General features: G+C 38.4%; 1 protein-coding gene across 2 annotated transcripts in view; it reads left to right on the top strand.

The window, feature by feature from the left end:
• Positions 1 to 25,420, top strand: part of HAPLN1 (hyaluronan and proteoglycan link protein 1) — a 76,972-nt gene that overhangs the window by 15,596 nt on the left and 35,956 nt on the right. Inside the window, exons 1-2 of one of the 2 annotated variants that reach the window (XM_043913546.1) lie at positions 9,443 to 9,608; positions 24,624 to 24,746. In XM_043913546.1, coding sequence (XP_043769481.1) covers position 9,608; positions 24,624 to 24,746 — 124 coding nt within the window. In that variant the 5' untranslated portion in view covers positions 9,443 to 9,607. Of the gene's footprint in view, positions 1 to 9,442; positions 9,609 to 24,623; positions 24,747 to 25,420 lie in introns of those variants that run through there. The other variant, XM_043913547.1, reaches the window with a different exon arrangement.

Genomic DNA, 25,420 nt, shown 5'->3' with positions numbered 1-25,420 from the left:
CAGAAAATACAATTTATTGTAATTGGTATAAAGCAAATGTGATCTTGGGACTTCCCAAGAGGCACAGTGGTAAAGAATCCAGCTGCCACTGCAGGAGACGCAGGAGACGCGGGTGTGACCCCTGGGTAGGGAAGATCCCCTGGATGTGGCAACCTGCTCCAGTGTTCTAGCCTGGAGATTCCACAGACAGAGGAGGCTGGCGGGCTACCGATTCATGAGGTCACAAAGAGTCAGATGCGACTGAGCGACTGAGTCTGCACTCAAAATGTGATTATAATTACTGTACATTCTTTGAAAAAATGCTTCCCTTCACCCCAGTCCACCCTGCCTGCACCAGTATTGCAATATCCAGGCTAAAGATAAGAAGTGAACAATCTGTGACTCCTGAATAATAATTATAAATTCTGAACGGTAATGGATTTGCCCTAGGCCAGCAACTGCCACCTCAGACTGATGGAAAGCAAAGGGTCATTCAGAAATGACACATCAGCCATACCGCGAATGTCAGGCTTCCCACTTTAAAAGAAAAATCTTATTTCTACACAGTATAGCAATAGAAAAGTATCATCTGAAGTAAAGTAAAGCATTTGTTTCAACCTAGTAACACAAGAATTCCTGTGTTCTCTTCTTGATTTTAAAGTAGAACTATAACTTGAATTATACTCCTGTTATTATCAATATTTCAGTTGATTGTTAATTAAACCTATTATCCTACACTATGGAACAGGATTGATTTAATACTAAATATATTGGGAATTAGTTATTTCTTTGCTTACACATTACATTATGTAACAGAATGTTCCCATGAGTCACAAGTCTGAATTTTTGGTGCATGCCTGAACAGTGTAGGAAACTTAATTTTGAATGAACTACAAAAATATTTCCCTTCCTCTCTACCCTGACATATTATTGGAAATTATCTAAGCATATACAAAATGCCTTACAGTGTATTGACTGCCTATGAAGTTGAGATTTTGATATAATTGCCCCTATGCTCTGTGCAATGCCTACGAACCTTTGATTAAGGAAGACTGCTCAGGAGCAGAGCAACACTCTACACATCCCATAGGGTTTCTCCTTGAAGTAGAACAAAGGCATCCTGGGCCTTGATAATTTACAGTTTGAACTGTATATATGCTCCTTAAGGACAGCTAGAAAAGTGCTTGTCATTCAGCATGAACAGGTTCTCTGCAAGATGCCCTAATAAGAGTCACTATATAAAGTCACCAAAACAGTTTTGGGACACTCTTATTAAAAAAAGAATCTTCTTCAAGGTTATCTGCCTTTGGTGGTTTCAGTTCAGTTCAGTCGCTCAGTCGTGTCTGACTCTGAGACCCCATGAACCGCAGCACACCAGGCCTCCCTGTCCATCGCCAACTCCCGGAGTTTACCCAAACTCATGTCCATTGAGTCGGTGATGCCATCCAACCATCTCATCCTCTGTTGTCTCCTTCTCCTCCTCGCGTCAATCTTTCCCAGCATCAGGGTCTTTTCTAGTGAGTCAACTCTTTGCATGAGGTGGCCAAAATATCGGAGTTTCAGCTTCAACATCAGTCCTTCCAATGAACACCCAGGACTGATCTCCTTTAGGATGGACTGGTTGGATCTCCTTGCAGTCTAAGGGATTCTCAAGAGTCTTCTTCAACACCACAGTTCAAAAGCATCAATACTTCAGCACTCAGCTTTCTTTATAGTCCAACTCTCACATCCATATATGACCACTGGAAAAACCATAGCCTTGACTAGATGGACCTTTGTTGGCAAAGTAATGTCTCTGCTTTTAAATATGCTGTCTAGGTTGGTCATAACTTTCCCTCCAAGGAGTAAGCATCTTTTAATTTCATGGCTGCAATCACCATCTGCAGTGATTTTGGAGCCCCCCCAAAATAAAGTCTGACACTGTTTCCACTGTTTTGCCATCTATTTGCCATGAAGTGATGGGACCGGATGCCATGATCTTAGTTTTCTGAATGTTGAGCTTTAAGCCAACTTTTTCACTCTCCTCTTTCACTTTCATCAAGAGGCTTTTTAGTTTCTCTTCACTTTCTGCCATAAGGGTGGTGTCATCTGCATATCTGAGAATATTGATATTTCTCCCAGCAATCTTGATTCCAGCTTGTGCTTCTTCCAGCCCAGCATTTCTCATGATGTACTCTGCATATAAGTTAAACAAGCAGGGTCACAATATACAGCCTTGATGTACTCCTTTTCCTATTTGGAACCAGTCTGTTGTTCCATGTCCAGTTCTAACAGTTGCTTCTGACCTGCATGCAGGTTTCTCAAGAGGCAGGTCAGGTGGTCTGGTATTCCCATCTCTTTCAGAATTTCCCACAGTTTATTGTGATCCGCACAGTCAAAGGCTTTGGCATAGTCAATAAAGCAGAAATAGATGTTTTTCTGGAACTCTCTTGCTTTTTCAATGAGCCAGCGGATATTGGAGAATTTTAAGCATTACTTGACTAGCATGTGAGATGAGTGCAATAGTGCGGTAGTTTGAGCATTCTTTGGGATTGCCTTTCTTTGGGATTGGAATGAAAACTGACCTTTTCCAGTCCTGTGGCCATTGCTGAGTTTTCCAAATTTGCTGTCATATTGAGTGCAGCACTTTCACAGCATCATCTTTTAGGATTTGAAATAGCTCACCTGGAATTCCATCACCTCCACTAGCTTTGTTTGTAGTGATGCATCCTAAGGCCCACTTGACTTCACATTCCAGGATGTCTGGCTCTAGGTGAGTGATCACACCATCGTGATTATCTGGGTCATGAAGATCTTTTTTGTACAGTTCTTCTGTGTATTCTTGCCACCTCTTCTTAATATCTTCTGCTTCTGTTAGGTCCATACCATTTCTGTCCTTTATTGTGCCCATCTTTGCATGTAATGTACCCTTGGTATCTCTAATTTTCTTGAAGAGATTTCTAGTCTTTCCCATTCTATTGTTTCCTCTACCTCTTTGCACTGATCACTGAGGAAGACTTTCTTATCTCTCCTTGCTATTCTTTCGAACTCTGCATTCAAATGGGAATATCTTTCCTTTTCTCCTGTGCTTTTTGGCTTCTCTTCTTTTCACAGCTATTTGTAATGCCTCCTCAAACAGCCATTTTGCTTTTTTGCATTCTTTTTCCTGGGGATGGTCTTGATCCCTTCTCCTGTACAATGTCACGAACCTCTGTCCATAGTTCATCATATATATCTTTGATACACATAATAATGTAACATGCAAGTATTAAAATGATGTAAAAGGGGATTTAATGAAATGACAAGATGCCCATTATATACTCAATTTAAAAAATTGCTTTTAAAAAGGCGATATAATTTGGTTCCATTTCAGCAAAAATGAAAAGCATTTGTATTTGACTAAAATGTTTGGATAAGTATGCAATAAGATGCAACCATAATTAATATCAGTTGGAATTATGGGTGATTATTTTTAATATTTATTAAGGCACAATCAACATATAATAAATAGGACATGTTCAAAGTGCACAAGTGATCAGCTTTGCATGTGTGTATACCCATAAAACCATCCCTACAATTAAGATAATAAAAATGTTCATTGCCCAGAAAGTTTTCTACTATCCCTTTGTAATCCTTCCCCTATCCCTCTTCCTTGTGCACAAATACCTGTATACTTTCCATCACTGAAAATTAGTCTGCACTTTCTAGAATTTTATGTAAAAAATCATTATTATGTTCTCTTAAAAAAAATCTGGCTTCATTCATGCATCATTTGTTTGAACTTCATTCACATTATTGTGAATAGCAGTAGTTCAGTCCTTTTTATGCTGAATCGTATTTCCATCTAGATACCAGTTTTTTATCCATTCATCTGTTGATGGACATTTAGGGAGTTTCCATTTTAGACCACTACAAATAAAGCAGCTATGAATATTAATGCATAAGTCTTTATATGGATATATGCCTTCATTTCTCTGGAGTGAACACCTAAGAGTGGAATGGCTGGTAAATGGTAGGTAATGTTTACATTTTTATTTAATAAACAACCAAACAGTTTCCAAAGTGATCGTGCCATTTTACATTCTCTCCAGCAGTGTGTTACAGAGAGTTCCAGTTGCTCTATATCCTATCCAACACATGGGTATGGTTAGTCCTATTAATTAATAATTTATCTTTTATCAGATTAGCCTGGATAGAGGTTTATCAATTTTATTGATCTTTTCATGAAACTGTCTTTTGTTTTCACTGATTTTGTCATTGTTTCTGATTTCTGCTTCATTGATTTCTGTGCTGATTTTTATTCTTTCTTCTCCTTTTCAAATACTCTTCAGTTTCTAGGTTCTTAAGGTGGAATCTGAAGCCCTTGACCTGAAACTTTTTTCTTTTCTATTGCAGTTGTGTAAAGCTATAAATTTTTCAGTACATAATGCTTCAGCTGAAACCCCCAAATTTTAATGTTTTCACTTTCATTCAGTTGAAAATAATTTTTAATGTTCCTTTTTTTTCTATGAACCTTGGGTTGTTTGGAGGTTTATAGTTTAGTTTCCTAATATATGGATATATTCCACATACATTTTTGTTACTGATTTCCAATTCTACCATTACATTTTTGTTATTCTAGGTCCTAATGTATTCCTCAAATATTTTTCATAAAACCTTTTAGTTCCCATTTACAGATGTTTCTCTCACGACCTAATGAGAATTCCATGGCCTAAATAATTCACTTTGAATAACATCTTACACTTTCCCCAAACTCAGTAACTCATCACATTGCTAAAAACCTGTTTCTACATCTGTGACTTTGGCTTTTATGATCTCCTTGGGTGGTATATTTTTTTTTCCTGGCATTACTAAACCTCAAATTATAAAATAATCTCTCTGAAAAAGGTATCAGAAATTCTTAACTGTTTTCTTGCTTTGGGTGTTTTAGGAACAGAAAGAAAAGACCAAGTTATTTTCAAATTTTAAGATTGTCCTTTGCATTATATCCAGTCCAAACACATGACAGAATGCTGGTTTCAGGAAATGTGTCCCATGCAGTCTTTCTTTTCAAGTAAACTGAAGATTGATTCCTCAATTACTTGAATCTTCTGGGTGGCCCTTTAAAAAATAGTTCTTTGAAGAAAGTAGTGAACTAATAATACTGTAAATGTAAAATAACTTTAGTCCTTTAACTTTGAAGCTAAGAAAGAATGAAGAGAAATTCCATGTTTTTTGTTTGTTCATATAGAATTTTCTAGGTGAGATTTTAAGAGGCAAAAATTCTGTATGAATCCAATGAAACACTTTTTTAAAAGATGTGTGTACATTTGAACTGAGAATTAGCCAACTATAGTTGTGTTTGTGCATGCACATGTGTGTAAACTACTTGGTTTGCTTATTTTTATATGTAAATGATGCACACACATATATTGCAGTCTATATTAAAATCAGTATGTAATAAATTTAAAATATCTAGGGACATTTAGTAAGTAAAGAACTTTGTGCAATTCTGAGAAAACTGGTTATTACTTAGCCTTAGTCTGTACATTTGATTCCCCTTTTGGGTTTGAAATCATCCCTTTGTGTTCTCTCAATATTATCCCCTCATTAGAGCTTGCCCTAGGCAAAATACTAAAGTAGTTGAAGTTGCTTTTATGGGTACTCCATTCTCTTCCAGAGACCTCTTTTGCCTTTTTACTCTTGGCCAATCAGTGGGGAAAAAAAATTGTATTTCAGTCTTGAGGCCTTTTATTTCCCTGAAAAATATCTATTTAGGCAGCTATTCCCCCTAGGGAAACACGGGACGGGCTGACAATGTTAGTCGTCGTCACTGCTCAACTGCCTGTGACTCTGATCTTCAGTAGTTCACTGTCTGTATCAGTCTAACAGTTTGACAGTGAAGACAGTCACCACCTAGCATTCAGATCATTCCATTTTGGTCTAGAGGAGGAAATGGCCACCTGCTCCAGTATTCCTGCCTGGCAAATCCCATGGACAGAGAAGCCTGCTGGACTATAGTCCCTAGGGTTGCAAAGAGTCGGACACTACTAAAACGACTTAGCACGCACACTAATCCAGCAACCCCAAACCCTCTCCACCCACACACCCCAAATAGGAAGGATAGTCAAATGAATTGTCATGAGAAAAGAAAATCTTATACAAACAGGGACCTAATAATTGCAGTGGTTGACTAGTGGACTGAGCAAATTTAAATAAGGTAGACTATGTGACTTTTGTAGACTTTGCATATCCTTCAGGCAAGCTCACTGTAAATGGCATTTTTGGCTGTGTAAATACAATGTCTGTACTATGAATTGTACTTGCCTGAATACAGAACACTGAATTTACATTCCTCATGGTGCTGCTGACCTTCATCAGTGATTGGCCAAGTGGGCTTTGGTTGGCAAATGAATATTGTCATGGCCTTCAGCTCCTTGGCTAGTTTCCTTGGCTCATGGCTTTATTAGTGGGATTATAAGTAACTATTTCTCCCTGTCCATAAGCTGAAGCTTTCCTGCTTCTGTCCACCGCTGCCCTGAATGCATCATTTTCTAGGACTGTCTCCCCAGTCTATATTAATGTCTCCCATTTAAATAAGCTTTCCTAACTTACCCATTATCACAAAAGAAAAAAAAAAAACAGACTCAGATCTGCATTTGGCAAATACCATCCCAAGAAATTATCCAAAATCATGGGTGCCAACTAAAGAGGTCAACAACCATTTGTTTTTCATGTGCATTTAATTATTGGAGGAAATTTGATTTGCCAATTATGCTAGTATTTTGAAGGCAGCTTCATTTTGCAATTGAGAATGAGAACTTCTTAAAGTGGGACTGTGCCAGTGAGCTCATGCCAGATCCATTGTGGGCACTGGAAAGTTTGTGACGAGAACCAAATAAAGCATGGCAGGAACTATGCTGCTGCAAAGAGATAAATGGATAAGGGGATAAAAATATTCTTTGGATGTTTCTGTTTAAGAGCAGTAACTAGGAATGTTCTATATAAATGCAATTCCGGAATTTAGATATTCTAACACCAAAAAGCACAAATTAGCAGTTTATCAGTCTTCCTGATGTTTTCTTTTTTCTCTTTCCATTATGTATATCAAAGAATAGGGTGTTCTAAAATATTAAAATTGATAGCTACAAATTGTAAGGTAGTCATGAGGGTATTCTTCTAGCCTAAATGCTGAAGATTCAAGGACTGATACTACAGTGTGGGCACTGCTCTGATCAAAGCAGTTGCATCACAGTCGGGGAAGCTGAGTGTCTAATCACATCAGTATGACACCAGATGCAATCCAATGGGATTTAAAGAGGTCCTTCCTGGTTTGGATTCCATAATGGTGATATAGACTGCATTTTATATACTTGTTTCTAAAGTATTTTTGAATAAATGCTTTTCATATGATGCCATTAAGTAGCTATTTATTCTGCCTATGCATATGACTAAATAGAAATATGCTTTTGCAAACAGGGTTATTTTGCAAAGACCTTACTAAACTATCACTAAAAATGCAGATCATAGTGAAGAGTTTCCTGAAGGCCATGCTCTTCTTCTCAATGGGAGAAACAGCAGATGCATCTGTAGGCCATTCACTATATGTGAGAGAATATTTGCCAATTGTGCATTTCTTAAAAACTGATTTTGCCTAAACCAGATCATTGAAGTTAATGATTCAATGAGATTAGTCTTTTCCTCTTTTCTTTCCTGTGGGTTTTTTTTCTTTTTAATGACAAGATGCCCCTTTTCATACCAGTTTATTTGCATACATTTTATTATTTTAAGTATATTTCCTCTTTTGGAAGAGGAAATCTTAATCTTAAATCTTATTCCAAACACCTGTTAACTGTCAAACAGCTAACTTAACCTATTATTTTTTTAAGCAATGGCATTTTGACAGAATGAAATTCTTCCCTTGATATTTAGGAATGAGTGAAAAAATAACACAGCCTTCCGGATGTGAAGAAAATAAACATTATCCTGCCCTTGAACTTCCTGAAATTATAATGACCTTCTTTTGTTTTGAGTCACTTTGCACCCCACCTGCTTTACCATCTTCCCCCACTCCTTGGTCCAGCATCCCAGAGTCAGTGAGCATTTCTAAGTTCACTTGCAGACTGTCTCTAAAATGGTAACATTTAGTGGGGGCTGGGGCAATGCCTGTGTTGGCATTAGATTTGATGGGTTTCAGCATTAGCAGAATGAAGAGATGATATAGTTGCCTCTGAATTCATTCATTGCTGGAAATTACCATCTGAAGTCCAAAGACATCGAAACTTCCTACTTTAGGGCTGCAATTACTATTCACTGTCTTTGTCTCTCCTCTAAGCCCAGGGAGGCTTCCATTAGCATGGCAGAAAAGGACAGCAGGGTTCAGAGAGCCTCTCTGAGGTGATTATATCTGACAGACTGGCCTTGCTCTCTTTTCTACTTTTTCACCACTAGCAACAGCTGCTTCTTTGTTTTACCTGGCATACCTTTCCCTTTCCATGAAAGAAGTCAGATAGTCATGCAAGGAGTACATCAAAAGTCATGACCCTTAAGCAGATTTTAAATTAGCACAGAGGAGGAAATGAGATAGATAATTTGGCCTCATATCTTGTTCTTTCCCTTTTTAGTTCCTATTTGACTGCATTTTACACACCTAGGTTTTGTTTTGTCTCTACCATTGGTGGTTAATACAATTTTAAATGATCTGGAAGAAATCAAATAGGAAATGCTGATGAAAAATAATTCTACTCATACGAGGCCTTCAATGGCTTGTACTGTGTTTATTTTCTATTGGTGTGAGAATGTTCTGTTAATAAGATGGGCTGAGGACTGATGATCTGGATAGAGGTAGACAGTTAACAGTAAGAGTCAATACAAATGCTTTTCAAGCTTTTATGCCTTATGTTGTTCCACAACTGGACTTTAAGAGCTTGTGTGGAAATACTTGGAAGAAAGTACCGGTGGTCACATGCTCTTGGCCAAAAGTGGTCCTTTTATGTCAGATTATGTAGACTACATTTTCAAACAAGCAGCAAAGTTGAAAGGGGACAAGTTGAGGTTGAGATAGGCCAGAAAGGGTCACAACAATCAATACAAAAAATGGAATAAATGAATGACTCTAGTAATTACTTAGTTAACTCTAGGACACCCTCCATCAGCTGCATTTAGAACCACAGAAATGCCAGTCTTTTTAATTCATTCATTCAATACTCACTGAAAACTCACTACATGCCAGGAGTACAAAGACTAATAAAATACATTTTTTTTTTTTTTTTTGGTCCTGAGGGGGCTTAAACTTTTGTAACATTAACATGGAACCAGGCACTTTTAGGTGCTTCATTTATCATTGGAAAATTAAATGACTGTTTTCTAAATTAATATGAAATATGATGATTTCTTCAACAGGTAGGTTGTATGTGTGTGGTGTGTCTAACATCTAGAGAGCTATAGAACATGGTTGGGCATGTTGTATAATATCCAGCACTGAGGGCTGCCATTCATCCTGCAGTGCACGGAGAAAAACCAGCACATCTGAGCTCCTACTGTGTGCAGAAGATATCCTGGTGAACACAGTTTCTACCTTCTTGGAGCTTGCATTCCAGCTGTTATGTGTCCATGAAATGGGCTGAATTCTGCTCTCAAATCCTATAAAATATTCCTAGAAGCACTTTAAAGTATGTGGCTTGACAGTCTTTTGCTATAGCCCAATATGAAAATGTGTTAAAATGTTGATGTCTTCTATAATTACACTAATCATTGAATTTATAGCAATATCATGTTAATCTGGCCACCCTAAAGACTGAGAATCCAATAGTAAAAGTTAGCACATTACTTTTAAGACCATTTTACTTTCATAAAAATTGGAAATATTATTAAAGTGTGTTATGTTTGTATCTTACTTAGTAAACAGATGACAAAACATGATTAAGAAAATCCTTCTTGGGGTGTGGAGAAAAGGGAACCCTCCCACACTGTTGGTGGGAATGTAAATTGGTATACCCACTATAGAGCCAACTTCCCAGGTGGCTCAGATGGTAAAGCATCTGCTTACAATGCGGGAGACCCGGGTTTGATCCCTGGGTTGGGAAGATCCGCTGGAGAAGGAAATGGCGACCCACACCAGTATTCTTGCCTGGAAAATCCCATGGACGGAGGAGCCTGGTGGGCTACAGTCCATGGGGTCGCAAAGAGTTGGACACAACTTCACTTTCACTATGGAGAACAGTATAGATGTTCCTTAAAAAATTAAAAATAGAACTACCATGTGATCCAGCAGTCCCACTCCTGGGCATATATCCAGAAAAGATGAAAACTCTAATTTGAAAAGATACATGCACCCAATGTTTACTGCAGCACTATTTACAGTGGCCAACATGTGTAAGCAACCTAAACGTCCATCAACAAAGGAATGGCTAAAGAAGATGTGGTATATTCATACCACGGAATACTACTCAGCCATTAAAAGAATGAAATGATGTCATTTGTAGCACCATAGATGGACCTATAGATTATCATACTAAGTGAAATAAGACAAAGACAAATACTCTATCACTTATATGTGAAATCTAAAAAAAATTATACAAATGAACTTACAAAACAGAAACTCAAAAATCTAGAAAATACACTTATGGTTACCAAAGAGGAAAGGCAGGGAGAAAGAAATAAGGAATTTGGGATTAACAGACATACACTCCTATATATAAAAGAAACTACAGGGACCTATTGTATAGCACAGGGGACTATATTCCTTATCTTGTAATAACCTATAATGAAAAAAATCTGAAGAATGTATATATATGTATATATATATATACATAACTGAATCACTTTGCTGTACACCTATACTTCAAGAAAAAGAGAAAATCTCTCTTAGTAATGTACTCTAACAAGGTTGTATTTTTAGGGTATTGTTAGATGTGGGCCTCCCAGGTATTCTGTGGTAAAGAATCCACCTGCCAAGCAGAAGAAGATGCGAGTTCGATCTCTGGTTTGGGAAGATCCCCTGGCAACCCACTCCAGTATTCTTGCCTGAGAAATCCCACGGACAGAGGAACCTGGTGGACTACAGTCCATGGGGTCGAAAAGAGTCGGACAAGACTTAGCAACTAAATGACAATTATGAGAAGTGTAAGGATAAGGTAAATAACTCTTAGTGGGTATGGAACTTTGTTTAGAAAAACTGGCAGCACCAGGAAAAACACAAATAAGCATGATATGCAAGGCCTTGTCCCTGCCCCTGCCTGCCTGCCAGGTGTCATCTCCAGCCAATTCATTCTGATTATCCTCCTCTTCGGTCACAGGGAGCTGTTAATACATGCAGTCACATGAGCAGCCCAAGTCTCTCACAGCTCACTTCCTTTGTACATGCTATTCTCACGGACGGCAATATGCCTTCCCCTCTTCTCTATCTCCTTCTTGTGTTCAGATCCAGCTGAGAAGTCGCTTTCTTTGTGAAACCATTCCCATCCCCTCCCAGGCACCAGGGTTAGTTGCCTTCCAAGGCTGCTGCATTTCACAGCTCCAGGTGGTACCCTCCCCACTGTATTACCAGAGAGCTCTTCCTCTTTCTCCCGTAGCATCTTATAGAGATGCCTCTATGCATTTAGCATCCTGCTCTGTCTCCTGCTTTGCAGCCTCCCCAAAGGGTAATAAATGCTTTGCAATCTGAAGCTGAACCTTATTTCTACTTGTCTGACATATAACAGTGCTCAATGGATAATTGAATTGGGGCTTCACATGGCACAGTACATAATTTAGAAGCCCTTAAGGTCTGTCAGGTTGGTTTTTCCTTCCCTGGATCTGTTCAGATTGTTGGCGTAGCCTGGCCATTTTTTCTCTGTTGGGATATCTGTCCTTCAAGTCATCCCTCCATTGCCAGCGGCTGTGTTGCTGGCTGCCTTTTTCAGGGGTCCATTAGCGCTAAGAACACTGCTCCTTGTCCACGGCCCAGTTGCTATGTATTCTTCCCCCTCCTTCTCCTCTTCCTCTCCTTTTCCATCTCTTCCTTTTCCCCCTAATTCCTCATTTCCTTTCCCCTCCTCCTTTTCTTGTTCTTCCTGCTTGCTTCTCAGTGGTAAGGGCTTTTGCCTTTTAAACTATTATCTGCAAATGAACACTGAATCAGTCATTTGCATTTTATTTCCTATGGTATTTATACCTTTAGTGGTTTTCTCTGTATTCGCAGGATTTGTTGTTCAGTCACCAAGTCGTGTCCGACTCTTTGTGACCCCGTGGACTGCAGCATGCCAGGCCTCCGTGTCCCTCACCATCTCCCAGAGTTTGCCCAAGTTCATGTCCATTGAATTGGTGATGCAATCCAGCCATCTCATCCTCTGTCTCCCTCTTCTCCTTCTGCCTTCAATCTTTCCCAGCATCAGGGTCTTTTCAAATGAGTTGGCTGTTTGCATCAGGTGACCAAAGTATTGGAGCTTCAGCTTTAGCATTAGCATTAGCCCTTCCAATGAGTATTCAGGGGTGATTTCCTTTAGGATTAACTGGTTTGATCTCCTTGCAGTATTGTGTACACTAAAAATGATTTTCAGATGTGCAGTTATTACCAACACCTGAGGGCTATGACTGTTCAGTTTGGCGGGTTTTTAAAAAAAATTTTTTGACAGCAGTTCATTTTTGGAAATTGTACAGTGTTACCATATCCTTGGACAGCAAGGAGATCCAACCAGTCCATCCTAAAGGAAATCAGTCCTGAATATTCATTGGAAGGACTGATGCTTGGGCTGAAACTCCAATACTTTGGCCACCTGAAGAGAAGAACTGACTCATTGGGAAAGATCTTGATGCTGGGAAAGACTGAAGGCAGGAGGAGAAGGGGATGACAGAGGATGAGATGGTTGGATGGCATCACCAACACAATGGACATGAGTTTGAGTAAACTCCAGGCGTTGGTGATGGACAGGGAGGCCTGGCATGCTGCAGTCCATGGGGTTGCAAAGAGTCAGACACGACTGAGGGACTGAACTGAACCATATCCCTTTCTTTGTATGTACTTTATTCTCAGGCATACATTGTATCACCTAGATAGAGATATCTCTGCATACTTCCTGAAGTTAGCAAGGTGAACGCGACTATTCAAGGGTTATTGTGCTCAGCTGCTCAGTCATGTCCGACTCTTTATGATCCCATGGACTGTAGCCCATCAGGCTCCTCTGATCATGGAATTTTCCAGGCAAGAATACCAGAGTGGGTTGCCATTTCCTACTGCAGGGGATCTTCCCAACCTAGGGATCCAACCCGCATCTCCTGATTCTCCTGCATTGGCAGGTGGATTCTTTACCACTGTGCCTTAGAACACAAATAGTATACAACTCTCATTTACCTGGCTTTGATGAGAATTCTGATCTTTATGTAATTGTTCATGATGGACCATTTATTCCTTAACTCTAACAGTACTCATCCAGGAACTCTGTCATTTTTACACTGCTCTCACTAGCATGGACGTGAAGCTCTCCATAATATCTTAAAAAACAACAACAAAAAAAAAACGTGTTCAAGTTTGAAATAGAAAAGACCTAGGGGAACTTTGTACTGGCAACTCTAATGGTGGGAATTTGGAAGCAAACTGAAGGAGAATGTCTGGAGGGGTGGGAGTGTAATTTCATGCTATTTAGGACATTGAAAAACCTTTGAGGTTTATGTGCACCCACTTTCTATATTTCTTGTGATAATACTGCCCGCATTTTTGTACAGATTATTTACTTCTAAGTCAATGGCAAGCCTAATACTTATATAACATAAAAGTTTTAAATGGCATTCTTTATGAAAGTTATAAATTATGTAGATATTTTAAAGTCTAGGGTAGTCAGTTCTAACCGACTAAACTTCCATGCTATAAAGAAGGCTGATTAAATGATTTTGGTTGTTTACAGAATGAACAAAATCCTCAGCTCAAGAAGATATAAAGGAGGATTACTTAGTTTTAAAAGCTTAAAATACACTCAAAGATCACTAGAACTTTAAAAAATCTATTAAGATGTATTCTTGGGTTGTGTCTTGTATCACAAAACCAATTTGGAAACTTGAATGAGCTTAGTTGTCAATATTTGCCAAGTTAATTGGAGAATACTGGATACTCCCTTTTTGTTCTGTGTAGACACAGCCTTTTGGACTGGAACAGCCTTTGTTATCCCTAGGCCAATGAACTGAATTCTGATGAAATCATGCTTTGACGTAGGATGTAGACCAATAGTAAACCTGCTTCAGGGTCTTGGAAGATATCTTAAAAGTTGCAGCCAAAAGAGGTGGGGACTGCATCAAGCGGAGAGGAGAGAAGCTTCTGCTGCTAAAGATCATGAATGGATTTATTTTTCTTTTATCATGACTTAGTATGATAAGATACCACAGCAAAACTTTGCTCATAAAACTCTTCAGTGTGCTTAGTAAAAAGTCAGGATTGACATATATTTAAAATCATTCTACACCTTCTCAGAGTTTGATCATCGTTTAAAATATATGTGAGTTGCCTGATTCTTGTTGTTAACTAGTTTAGAATTCCATGTGGGATGCAGTGGGGGCTTAGAGTTGGATTTTGCGTTATGTTGAAAACTTGTTACTGTCACATCTGTGATCCACCAAAGCTGTCCCGTAGATGATTTGCAGTTGTATTTTTAGATTCAGTTTTAATATGATGTTTAACTGACAGCTGTTGCAATTTTGAATTTTATAAGAAATGCTAAAATTTTAAATGAAATAGTCTTAAAAAACTGTTTTGCAAGTTTAATTAGAAGTACTTCCAAAAGCAGTTTATTTCAAAGTGATGTTATGATCAGTTTTCTATCCATATAAACCCTACTTCTAGTTCAAATTAAAACATTTTTTGTTTCAAATTATAAAGTCTGTAGCCAAGAGGTTTGCATTTATTTAGTTGCATGAATATAAGCTGGAGTTTAACTCATTTTTATGTAACCTAGTCCTAACACTAGTGATTTTATTCATATTTGCCCATTAAAATACAAACAGAGTTATTTTTCATGGCTTTAAAATGATGTAAAAGAGTAGTTAAAAATGGAAACTGTTGTATTTTATTCACTTTCGTCTGTTTTTGGATGTTATATGTTAGTTAGGAAAAAATGAGATAGCAATCTAAACTCTTAATAGTCTTCATATATATTCATTCTTTTGCAATGCTTCAGAAAAAAACTGCTTACTAAAACTATAACTATCCTTGGCTAAAAGGGGCCTTCCAGTCTCTTTAAAATGCCTGTGTTCAAGTCCTATTTGAATTGCAATTCACAAGGGAATACGTCTACCTTTGTAGAGTTCTTAATTTAGTGCCAAATTCCTTGTCAGTATTCAAAAATTATTCAGTATTACTGATAATGGCAGCCAGTCATTTGATTTTATACATTAAGAAAAATATTTTAAGGTCTAACTTTATATTATTCAGTGTAATGCTTGTTATTTCTGCTGAGAATTTTGATCATGACTCAAGGAAGAATGAACCTATAAAATGATGTGTTCCCTGTACAAGTATGCCTATCAAGTATATTCTTTAAAGTAAAGAAGGTTTTCAGAACAATGCTAACATCTATACACATTTTTCTTGTTTGGTTTTTGAGGAAATTATTCCAGGGAAGAAGCAAAATTTTAGTGAAATTTTAATTTTAATCAAAATAACCTCTAGTATGTAGACTTATTACTGCCATAATTTGATCATGATTATAATGCCAATACACCCTGACAGCAATCAAAACAGAAAAGAAGTTATGAGTGAGTTTATGAAATTATAGCACTGCTAATTTATATACCAACAAATTTAAGAATTGCTCATGAGATATTTTGATTTTTGAACATTTTCTTTACTCTAATGATAGAAAATGAATGTTTTCTACATTCTATGATGGATGCATTTTAATTGCATAGCCATGTAATATTCATACTAGTTATAGTCTAATTTTTAATGTTGTATGGTAAAATAATTTTTTTAGGGCAAGAAAAGTAGGATAAATTCCCCAAAGTAAACAGAAAGGAAGACAAAAGATTTATTGTCTTTTAATCTCACAGTTATCATCAAAATGTATTGCTAAGCATATATTTATTGACTTCCTCTACTAACAACTCTCTGGTTAAGAAACACACTATTAATTATAGAAGACATGCCCCTACTCTGCAAACCTAGAAATCTCATGTAACTAAAAGGCTTTTGAGTAGCTGTGAGAACCTTGCAGAAGGCACATAGAGAGAGCTCACAGAACACGCCCAAGCTACTGAGGCAATGTCCTCAACACTCCAGGACCTTGGTATCCTAAGACTGCCCATCTCTCATACTATTTTTCTCTCCAGCAGCCTGTGAATTATCCGCTAGTATTCAGACTAGAATATTGGAGTATATTGAGAGCGAGTCTGGAATTTCCTTGCCATGACCTCGGGAGAGAGCTTTACTGATTGCCATTGTAAATGCACAGGCCTTACTACAGTTAACAACTTCTGTGTTTTTTTCTTTCTTGTGAGTGGATTTTGATATCTACCTATCCACTGGTATTATCTTACAAGATTGGAAAAGCACAGTTTATACTACCTACTCTCCAATACAATTCCAACCAAAGGTATTGCATGTAAATAAACATTGAATGGAATGTTCCCAGCATTTCATTGCTAGCAATGTTCCCTAGCATCACTGTTAGGGTTTCACACAGATACAACCTGGGAGTGTTAGAATCTTGCTGTATATGCTTCATTCACTTATTTGTTCAGCAATGCCAGTATTAGTTATTCAGAAACAGGTCCAAATAAGTCACTGTGCTAATTAGTATGTATATGCATTGCTTTCTCCCTTACTCCCTAGAGATTGAAGGACTTGACACTATAAATAACAAATATAATTTGTGCTTTTATGTTTGTTTTAGAAAAGCAATCACAAACAAAAGCACTGTGGCACCCTTCCATAAAGCTGGTTTTGGAGACATCTAACCTCCTCCTCAAGAATTACCTTAAGTAGGTTCAGATGGGTCAACAAGCAGCTGGAGCTAATGTGCTTTGATTAAGTGAAGAGTTGCTGAGTTTGTCCCAAACTCTCAATTTGTCCCAAATTCTCTAAGAAAGAGCAGGCAAAGAACAGTGAGCTAAAAAACAGTAAGTGATTCAAATGCTACTTAAACAAGCATTACTCATGTCATCCATTTAAAAATCCATGAATTTGTTTGCTGAGGAGGACAGTCCTAAAATGCAAAGTGAGTAGAATGGAGGGTCTGATATCTCTGGCAAGAAAAAGTTAAATACCAATAAGAACAACAATGAACATGTGGAAGACTTTGATATTTGTCATCAACTATTCCAAGTGATGGATAAAATATCTGACCCCAAAGCAACTGAATGACTTCACTTACAGTCACACAACTAGAAAGTGGCAGATCAAAGAACAAAACTAAATTGTGTCTTTCTATCATTATACTCAACATACGCCCTTCTCCCTAGGGTAGACCCAATTTACGTGGTACTGTTTCCCATATAGTTATAGTTTCTCTGTTCACCCTGTGCTCTGGTTTGGATGATAAATCATATGATCACATCAATTACCAAGTAATGTAATATACAATAAATATAGGGAAAAGAGAAAAAAATGAAGATACAGTGCATGGGTAAGTCTGTAGGTAACAAATAGAGAAACAGAAGCAGAAAAGCAAAATGAGAAAAGATAAAAGCATCTTTGAAATGAAAAATTTAGGGGAAAATAGGAATTAAATAGGTTGATTTCAAAGTACGGAGAAAGAAGGAAAACAAAAAAAACTCATAAAATTTAAAATGCAGCTTATTTTTTTTTTAATTAAAAAAAAAATAAATAAAATGCAGCTTATTTGGAGAATTGTGAAGACCCTAAGTTCAACTAGTCTACTAAACCTGTAGCATTACCAGGCATCATGGTGACCTTGTAGTCCGGACATGGTCAGTCTGTTGCTTCCTGGTCCTCGGCGTGATAACTTGGCTTTGGCTCCCTGAACCACCAGATGAAGAATGCCTGGTATTAAAGGCTTAGGCACGTGGTTCTCCAACTGAGCCTGTGTCAGAGTCACCTGGGGGAGGGGGCAGGGCTTGTCAAGCTCGGCGGGCAAGTCGCATCCTCAGTTCTGATTCAGAAGATCTGGTTTAGGGCCCCGGGAATTTGCTTTATTAATGGGCTTCCTGTTGCTCCTGCTCTCAGCTCTGTTCTCATTCCTAATAGTGACCTTTGTTTTTTAATTGAAGTATAGTTCATTGACACTGTTGTGTACAGCTAAGTGATTCAGGGTTATATGTGTATATATATATATATATGTATGTATATCTTCTGATTCTTTTCCTTTATAAGTTATTACAGTATAGTTCTCTGTATATATAAGTATTATTTTCTATGCTACACAGAAGGCCCTTGATGGTTATCTATTGTATATATACTAGTGTGTACATGTTAATCCCAAATTCCTAATTTATTCCTCCATTCCCCTTTCCCTTTGGTAACCATAGGTTTGTTTTCTATGTCTGTGGGTCTATTTCTGTTTTGCATATACGTTCATTTGTATCCTTTTTTTTTTTAGATTCCACAGTTCACAAAGTTTAGATTCCAAAGTTCACAGAGATAGTGAACTTTTTAGAACTCACCAGCCTTTGAGAAGGAGATATCTTTAGTTTGTTATTTTTCTTACATTTTGCCATAAAAATTGACCAGGTCCAAGGTGAACTTGTAATACAAGCTGCATAGTTTTTATACTTTTTCAAAAACTTTTCACCTTAGGAAACAAAATATTACTATTTTGTAGGTGAAAAAAATGAGACATGATGTATTGATTATGAGACTTCTTGTAGAACTTACATTTCCGTCCTCCTCCTGTTGTTCAGTTGCTAAAGTTTTGTCCACCTCTTTTGTGACCCCATGGACTGTAGCCTGCCAGGCTCCTCTGTCCATGGGGTTTCCTAGCAAGAATACTGGAGTGGGTTGCCATTTCCTTCTCCAGGAGATCTTCCTGACTCAAGGATGAAACCCACATCTCCTGCTTGGCAGGCAGATTCTTTACCTCTGAGCCACTGGGGGAACAACCTGAGACGGTGGGAAAAGTTCCCTCCTCCTGACCGAGGACTTTCCCACCTTCTCAGGTCACCAGTGAAGCACGCCAAGGAAGTAGCACACTGATGACCCTTGAGTAGGAGGTCATCATGATGGCTGTGGCTGGACATCTAATTCAGGGCATTATAAATTCTTTTCTGCTTCTTTTGTAATTTGCACTTTCATAGAACAATGCAAGATGACAGAGCGGATGCTGTGTTCACTTGGAGTTTATACAGGCTAACTCCCTGAGGGGAAGTTGTTGTATAATTGAGCAAAGTTGTTGTTTTTTTTTTTTTTTTCCAGTCATGACTTCTCTTTTGAGCATTGGGTATATTCCAAGCAGTTCTGCATTCTGCTCCATTGTGTGCTATAAATCCTGAGGCTTAGGTAATAGCCCAGTGGTTCCTCCACACACTGAACAATTCAAATGCGTTAATAGTCTGAGTTCTTTAGCCATCATTTGGGTCAGTGGTCTGACTTCTGAATTTTACACACCTGCAGAGTCAAAAGAGAAGACAAAGCCAATCAAAAACAACACAACAAGTGATGAGCTAGTGTAAGGCTGTCATCAAAAATATATTGCTAAATAAGGATAAAATATGATCTTTAAAAAACCTAAAAGTTGTAATTCCATGAAATAAAGGCCATTCGAACAGTAAAAACGATAACAAAAAAAGTTACTTCAGAAAGAGAGCAATTTTTAAAAGTTGAATTAATTTAACCTAATGAAAAAGCATACTTTTGCACTCCCTGTCTTTTCTTTTTTTCATTTCCCTGCACCACTGATCATTAACCCACCTCTAACTAGATCAGGCTTGATAGCAAGGAGGAGATTCAGTCTATTGTAGAATAATTCTGTCCAATGAGATTCTGTGGTTTGCCCAGTTTCTAGAAACCTTTGTATTGATTCTTATAATTTGTAAACTAAATTTCAAGTGCTAAATTGAAACCTGGTCAATTTCATGATGCCCTCAATGGAGGAACAAATCAACTCTTCAGCATCCTCTACATAATAACACATGTGATCTTTATAAACAGCATAGAAACTCCCTTCTTAGCTTCTTTAGTCTTGGTAAGTGTTTCTCCCAGGTCCAGTTTTAAATTCACCCTTCTTCTTGGCACAAAGGATAGTTCTGGGTGCCGGGCATGCAGTGAGGAAAGTATTCCGACTTTGGACATGCACATGTCTTGTGCCAACAGTGTTGTGATCAGTGCTATGCCTACAACCCAGTGAGAGAAGGCTAGGGAGAAGCACTCCAGCTTGTATGAAGCCTTGAAAGAGTTATGAGAGCTGCTGGCATTCCTCGGGGTGCCAGGACACCCCCAGTGATGGCGGTGGATTGTGCAGGCTCTGGGGTCACACCAGACTGCCCAGATCCCCAGCTTCTCACTTGACATGATGGGGAATTTGCCACACTGACTCATTTCCAGAACTGTAAAATGTGTATACGAACAGATTGACTTCAATTTGGTTGTTCTGAGATATAACAGCTAAATGGGTGAAGCTTCAAGGACAGTACCTAGCATGTACAGTCATCCTTAGGTGTCCTTGTCAGAACTGGTTCCAGGATGCCCTGTGGATACCAAAACTGACAGATGTTCAAGTCTCTTATATAAAGTGGAGCGGTATTTGCATATAACCTAGGCCCTGCTGCTGCTGCTGCTGCTGCTAAGTCGCTTCAGTCGTGTTTGACTCTGTGTGACCCCATAGACGGCAGCCCACCAGGCTCCCCTGTCCCTGGGATTCTCCAGGCAAGAACACTGGAGTGGGTTGCCATTTCCTTCTCCAATGCATGAAAATGAAAAGTGAAAGTGAAGTAGCTCAGTCGTGTCCAATTCTTAGTGACCCTATGGGCTGTAGCCTATCAGGCTCCTCCATCCATGGGATTTTCCAGGCTAGAGTACTGGAGTGGGGTGCCATTGCCTTCTCCAAATCTAGGCACATCCTCCCCTAATTTTAAAATCTCTAGATTACTTATAATACCTAATACAATGTAAAGGCTACAAAAATAGTTGAAATTAAAGTTCTGCTTTTCAGTACTTTCTGGAATTTTTTCCCAAATATATTTATCCTGAGATTGGTTGAATCTGAGGATGTAGAAGCCACAGATATAGAGGGCCCACTGTAATAGTAGTTCAGGAAATATGTGGCATTACCTCTCAAGACACAGAAAATAGCATATATGCTTTCCACTTTATTTCTCCAGTGTCTAATTAAATAATAATTTTAGCATAATAGGTATTTAAGAAATAGCAGTTGGCCACTTTGTTACTAGACTGTTAGTTTCTCTCTGTGTTTATCAAACTATGAGACATTTAAGCTGGGTAGATATCTTGCTTCTAAATAGTAGCTCAATTTTCACCAAAGCAGAGCTGCAAAATTACAGTCCTATGATGTCTGTGACTGTGAACACAGACATTTCCATAGGAACTCGTCTTGAAGCTGACTGCAGCATCATGGTTCCAAAGTTTGGTAGCCTGTAAAAGGAGGCCATCAGTGTGTGAGTTGCAGGTGAACTCAGAATGCTAATTCAAGGCCAACAATAACTGGTTGTATAAAAGCCCCCAAATTTTCTAAATTTTGCTCCTATAAAAAACTGAAAGATTTTAACCAAAAATATCTAGACACTCAGAGAAGACAATCATTACAAACGCAAACAAGCAGGTCTCCCCTGAGCATCTGCACATAGAGAGCTGGCAGAGCCCACGTCCTCACAAACCTCAGTCCAGTGTGCAATGCCTCGTGTGTACCTGCAGTTTGCTTAGGCTTCTGAAGAGTGTGTCCCTAAAGCTTGCTTGTCTATTTTCATGTCTTTTGGTAAGACAGCTGTTATACCAGCAGAGTAACAAAGATCATTTCCGCTTTCTCCTACCTGGACTGCATTAATGCCAGTGTGGGATACTGGCAAGTGTTCACTGATATATGCACTTTATTCTAATCACAAATCACTGAAGATGTGAATGTCCTCACCGATTTTAATTAAAGATGGTGTGTGTGTGTGAACACGTTTGTGTACCCACACATCTGTGTACCCACACGTGAGCACCGTGGCAGTGCTCATGGCACCAGCAGGGTGTTGTAAACGCGGCAGGGCAGAAGTAGGCTGAGGAAAGTGCCATCTGACTGCTCACACTTCGGTCTTGGGGGAAAAGTTTTATATTCACATAAAGCACAAGTCAAAGGCTTAAGAGCATAGTAGGTTCAAGTAAAAGAGCCTAAATAAAAAAGGTAACGAAACAAATAAGTAGATTTCTCTTTCAGAAAAATAAGTGCAGTTCAAAGTAGGTGCTACTTTTGCCTGAAGCAAACACAAACATTGCTGCTTTCTTAGATATGTGACCTCCAGCAAGGTGACTGTGTCAGGAAAAATGGCTTGCGTTTCACAGTATTACTGTAAAGACTGCATGCGCCAGGATATGCACAGTGCTTAGGAGGGCACTTGGCAGATAACAGACATTCAATGAAAAGGAACTGCTGTTGTTAGTATTATTTATCCCCAGCACTGTCTGTCCCACCCTCCCCCTGGGGATGTTTGCATTTTAAAACTGGGTCATTGGATAGTTAATATCATAACACACTGGAATGAATTCTTAGTGATATAATTTTAATACTATGATATGAAATTAAAGGAGATAAATTTGTGTGTAATAAATCTTAGGAAATCAGCAAATCAGAATGACTTCTGTGGTAGGATGCATACCTGTGTATGTGTGTGTGTGTGTGTGTGTTTTGAGAGGAGAGTATACAACTTTCTATAAGTTATACTGTAGATGTTCAATTTAATGTGAAAGATAATATGGCAAATTCTCTGCCTCAGCTCATCTTGACCCTTCTTTGAAGGTCTTTTTTTAATGCTCACTTGTATATTTTTCTCATACCCTCTCTTCCACAACCCCCCCCTCTCCTCTGATTCCCATGTCAAGCAAGGAAGCACAGGACATCTCGTGTACCGGCTGGCCTACTATCTTATGTGTGTGTCTGTAATTGTGCCAATTATATTCCAAATTCTAAAAGGTCACCTTTAGTATATATTTTCACCCAAAGCATTATTCTGGACTGAAAACAGGTCATATTTGTTAAGAGTATTCCTATAGGCAAAAGTCAGTAGCTTCAAAAAAAAAATCATTTCCCAAAAGCCTCAGAGGAACAAGCAAGTAAACTTCTGAAAATAAAATCAGTAAATCAGATAGAATTTTGAAGGCGACAGTTTTAGTTTCTTGGGAAAGTAAGTTTCTCAATTTGCTCATCCACTATCTTCTTTCTGTGACATAATAAAAAGAAAAGGGTTAGGGCAAACACTAGAGACTGAAGTCAGAGCATCATAACGATTTTGAGAGGAGGAAACAGAGAGGTACTGAGGTCCCAAGAGGGACCTGGGAGACATCTGTGATTAGGACATTAGGCTCTGGAGGAGAGGCTGGCCTGCAAAGACCTCCAGGAACAGACTCGGAGCTCTTTAATAAGTATTCCAGGGAGTCAGGCTTTCCTGGAAAAAACAAATTAGTGTGAGAAGCCAGTACTGTGCAATTTCAGTTTTAAAAATAGCCAAGTATTGTTAAGGCTGCTGTGTGCATGAGAGGAAAAGAAAGCCCTTCTTAATATCTGCCTCAGCTTCCACATTAAAACAGAGGAGCTACACTGAAATTCTTGCCTGGCAAATACTGCAAAGGTCATCTGGTGTGTATCACTTGGAATCATTTTTTGGTCCTTACAATGACAACGTTTTGGGGGGGATTGTGTCCCTTTTTATCAAATTGGTCTTGAATGAGGATAGCCAGGCAACGGCTCTGCTGCTGTCACTCAGGACCAGAGCAGTGCCTGGCCGTCTATTTCAGCTCTTCATTTGCCTAATTGCCCTGCGAGGTTGGCAGGGATGTTCCCTGCAGCCAAGGCTCTGCTGACTGCAGAGACCCTACCTGGCACTCCAAGTTGATGCGTCAGCATTTCAGGTAGAAATGAATGAAAAATCAATCAGGATGACTGCAGTGATAGCATGCACAATTCTAACCTCGTTTGTCTCTAATTTTCAATTATTCACCATAGACCCAAGCAGTGTTTAAGATGGTGAGTCTGTAACAAATGTGCTGCTTCTATTTAATGAGGCATTTTGTGTGTGTGTCCTCTTTTCTTTTTAGAACAAGCAAATCTAACCTGCTTAGAAAGCCATATGTAAAATGAATGATGATGTCAAGTTTCATGCAAATATTCTTTATTTGCCTTGGCTTAATATTCAGTTACGAATTAAACTGGGTGATAAATATTCATATGTAGCTGTATCAAATTCTTTTATTAACTTGTACTTCAAATTCAGAGGTTTAAATGTTTTTTTTAAGTCTTTATATTTTTATCATATCTCTTTTAACTTGCTATAACTCTCTATATCAAAACTATACTGTTCTAAATAAATTTCTAGATTCACAACTCTGTAAAGATAGAGTTAAACACTGTTTGGACTCTGACTACATAAGGGAAACTGGAATTGTTCAAAGCTGCAGTCTTCAGCTTCCAAAGACAGCTACAGTAACTTTCTGAGCAGATTGGGTTAAATATTTTTACAGACCCATTCTAGGATGATAAGGCAGTAAAAGTTGTGCAGTGCAACACTCCAAAGGGTTCCAAATCTCACAAGCTTCTTTGTATGTGATGCTCTCACAGTGAAGAAGATTATTTGGGCTACAAAGATGAAGAGTCTACTTCTTCTGGTGCTGATTTCAATCTGCTGGGCTGATCATCCAGACAACTATACTGTAGATCATGACAGAGTTATTCATATCCAAGGTAAGAAAACACACCTTCTCTTATGAAAGTTAAATCCATTTCAAGTTACTTAGAAATGTTAAATGATTTCTTAACATTTACGTTAGTGCTTCTCAATTTTGGTTCTGCTGCATTGACTTTTTCTTTTTCTTTCTGCTAATTGGTGAACATGCTCCCTGGCTTTTGAATGCTATTGCATTACAGTAGAGCTAAGAATCAGGGACAATTAAAGTGGATTGGCTTAAGAATATCCAACTGCAGGGAGTTGATGCAATTGTTCAAGGCTTTTCAGTTGCTATCTTCTAAGTAGAATGCAGGGTAGAAAGTTCATTTAAAGACAGGGCAAAAGCGGGGAGAAATAGGAGGCAAAACTTATATGTAAGGTCATTCTGTTAGAGTCATCAAGAAAAACAACATGAACATGAGTCAGACAAGCTAAGTTTCAGGAAAAAGAACTTACCCCATTAAAACCTCCTTCGGTAAAGCTTTAGTTTCCACAGAGCAATGTTTTCCCTGCATGTTTCTTTGCAGCTCAGCTGAATCCTAAGCCTGGGAGCTGTAGCAAGATTTGAGGCTGCAGTACAATGCAGCTATTTCCTCAGTCCCAGCTTCAGATGAGGGACATCCCGCATTAAGAAAGCTAAGAGACTTATGCAGTAAGAAAAAGATAGTTCCAAAGGAGCTGGAGCTTCTCT

This window comes from Cervus elaphus, chromosome 9 (assembly GCF_910594005.1).
Source record: "Cervus elaphus chromosome 9, mCerEla1.1, whole genome shotgun sequence".
Lineage (NCBI taxonomy): Eukaryota > Metazoa > Chordata > Mammalia > Artiodactyla > Cervidae > Cervus > Cervus elaphus.
Note: the sequence above shows the minus strand (reverse complement) of the source record. Positions and strands in the feature narration are given on the sequence as shown.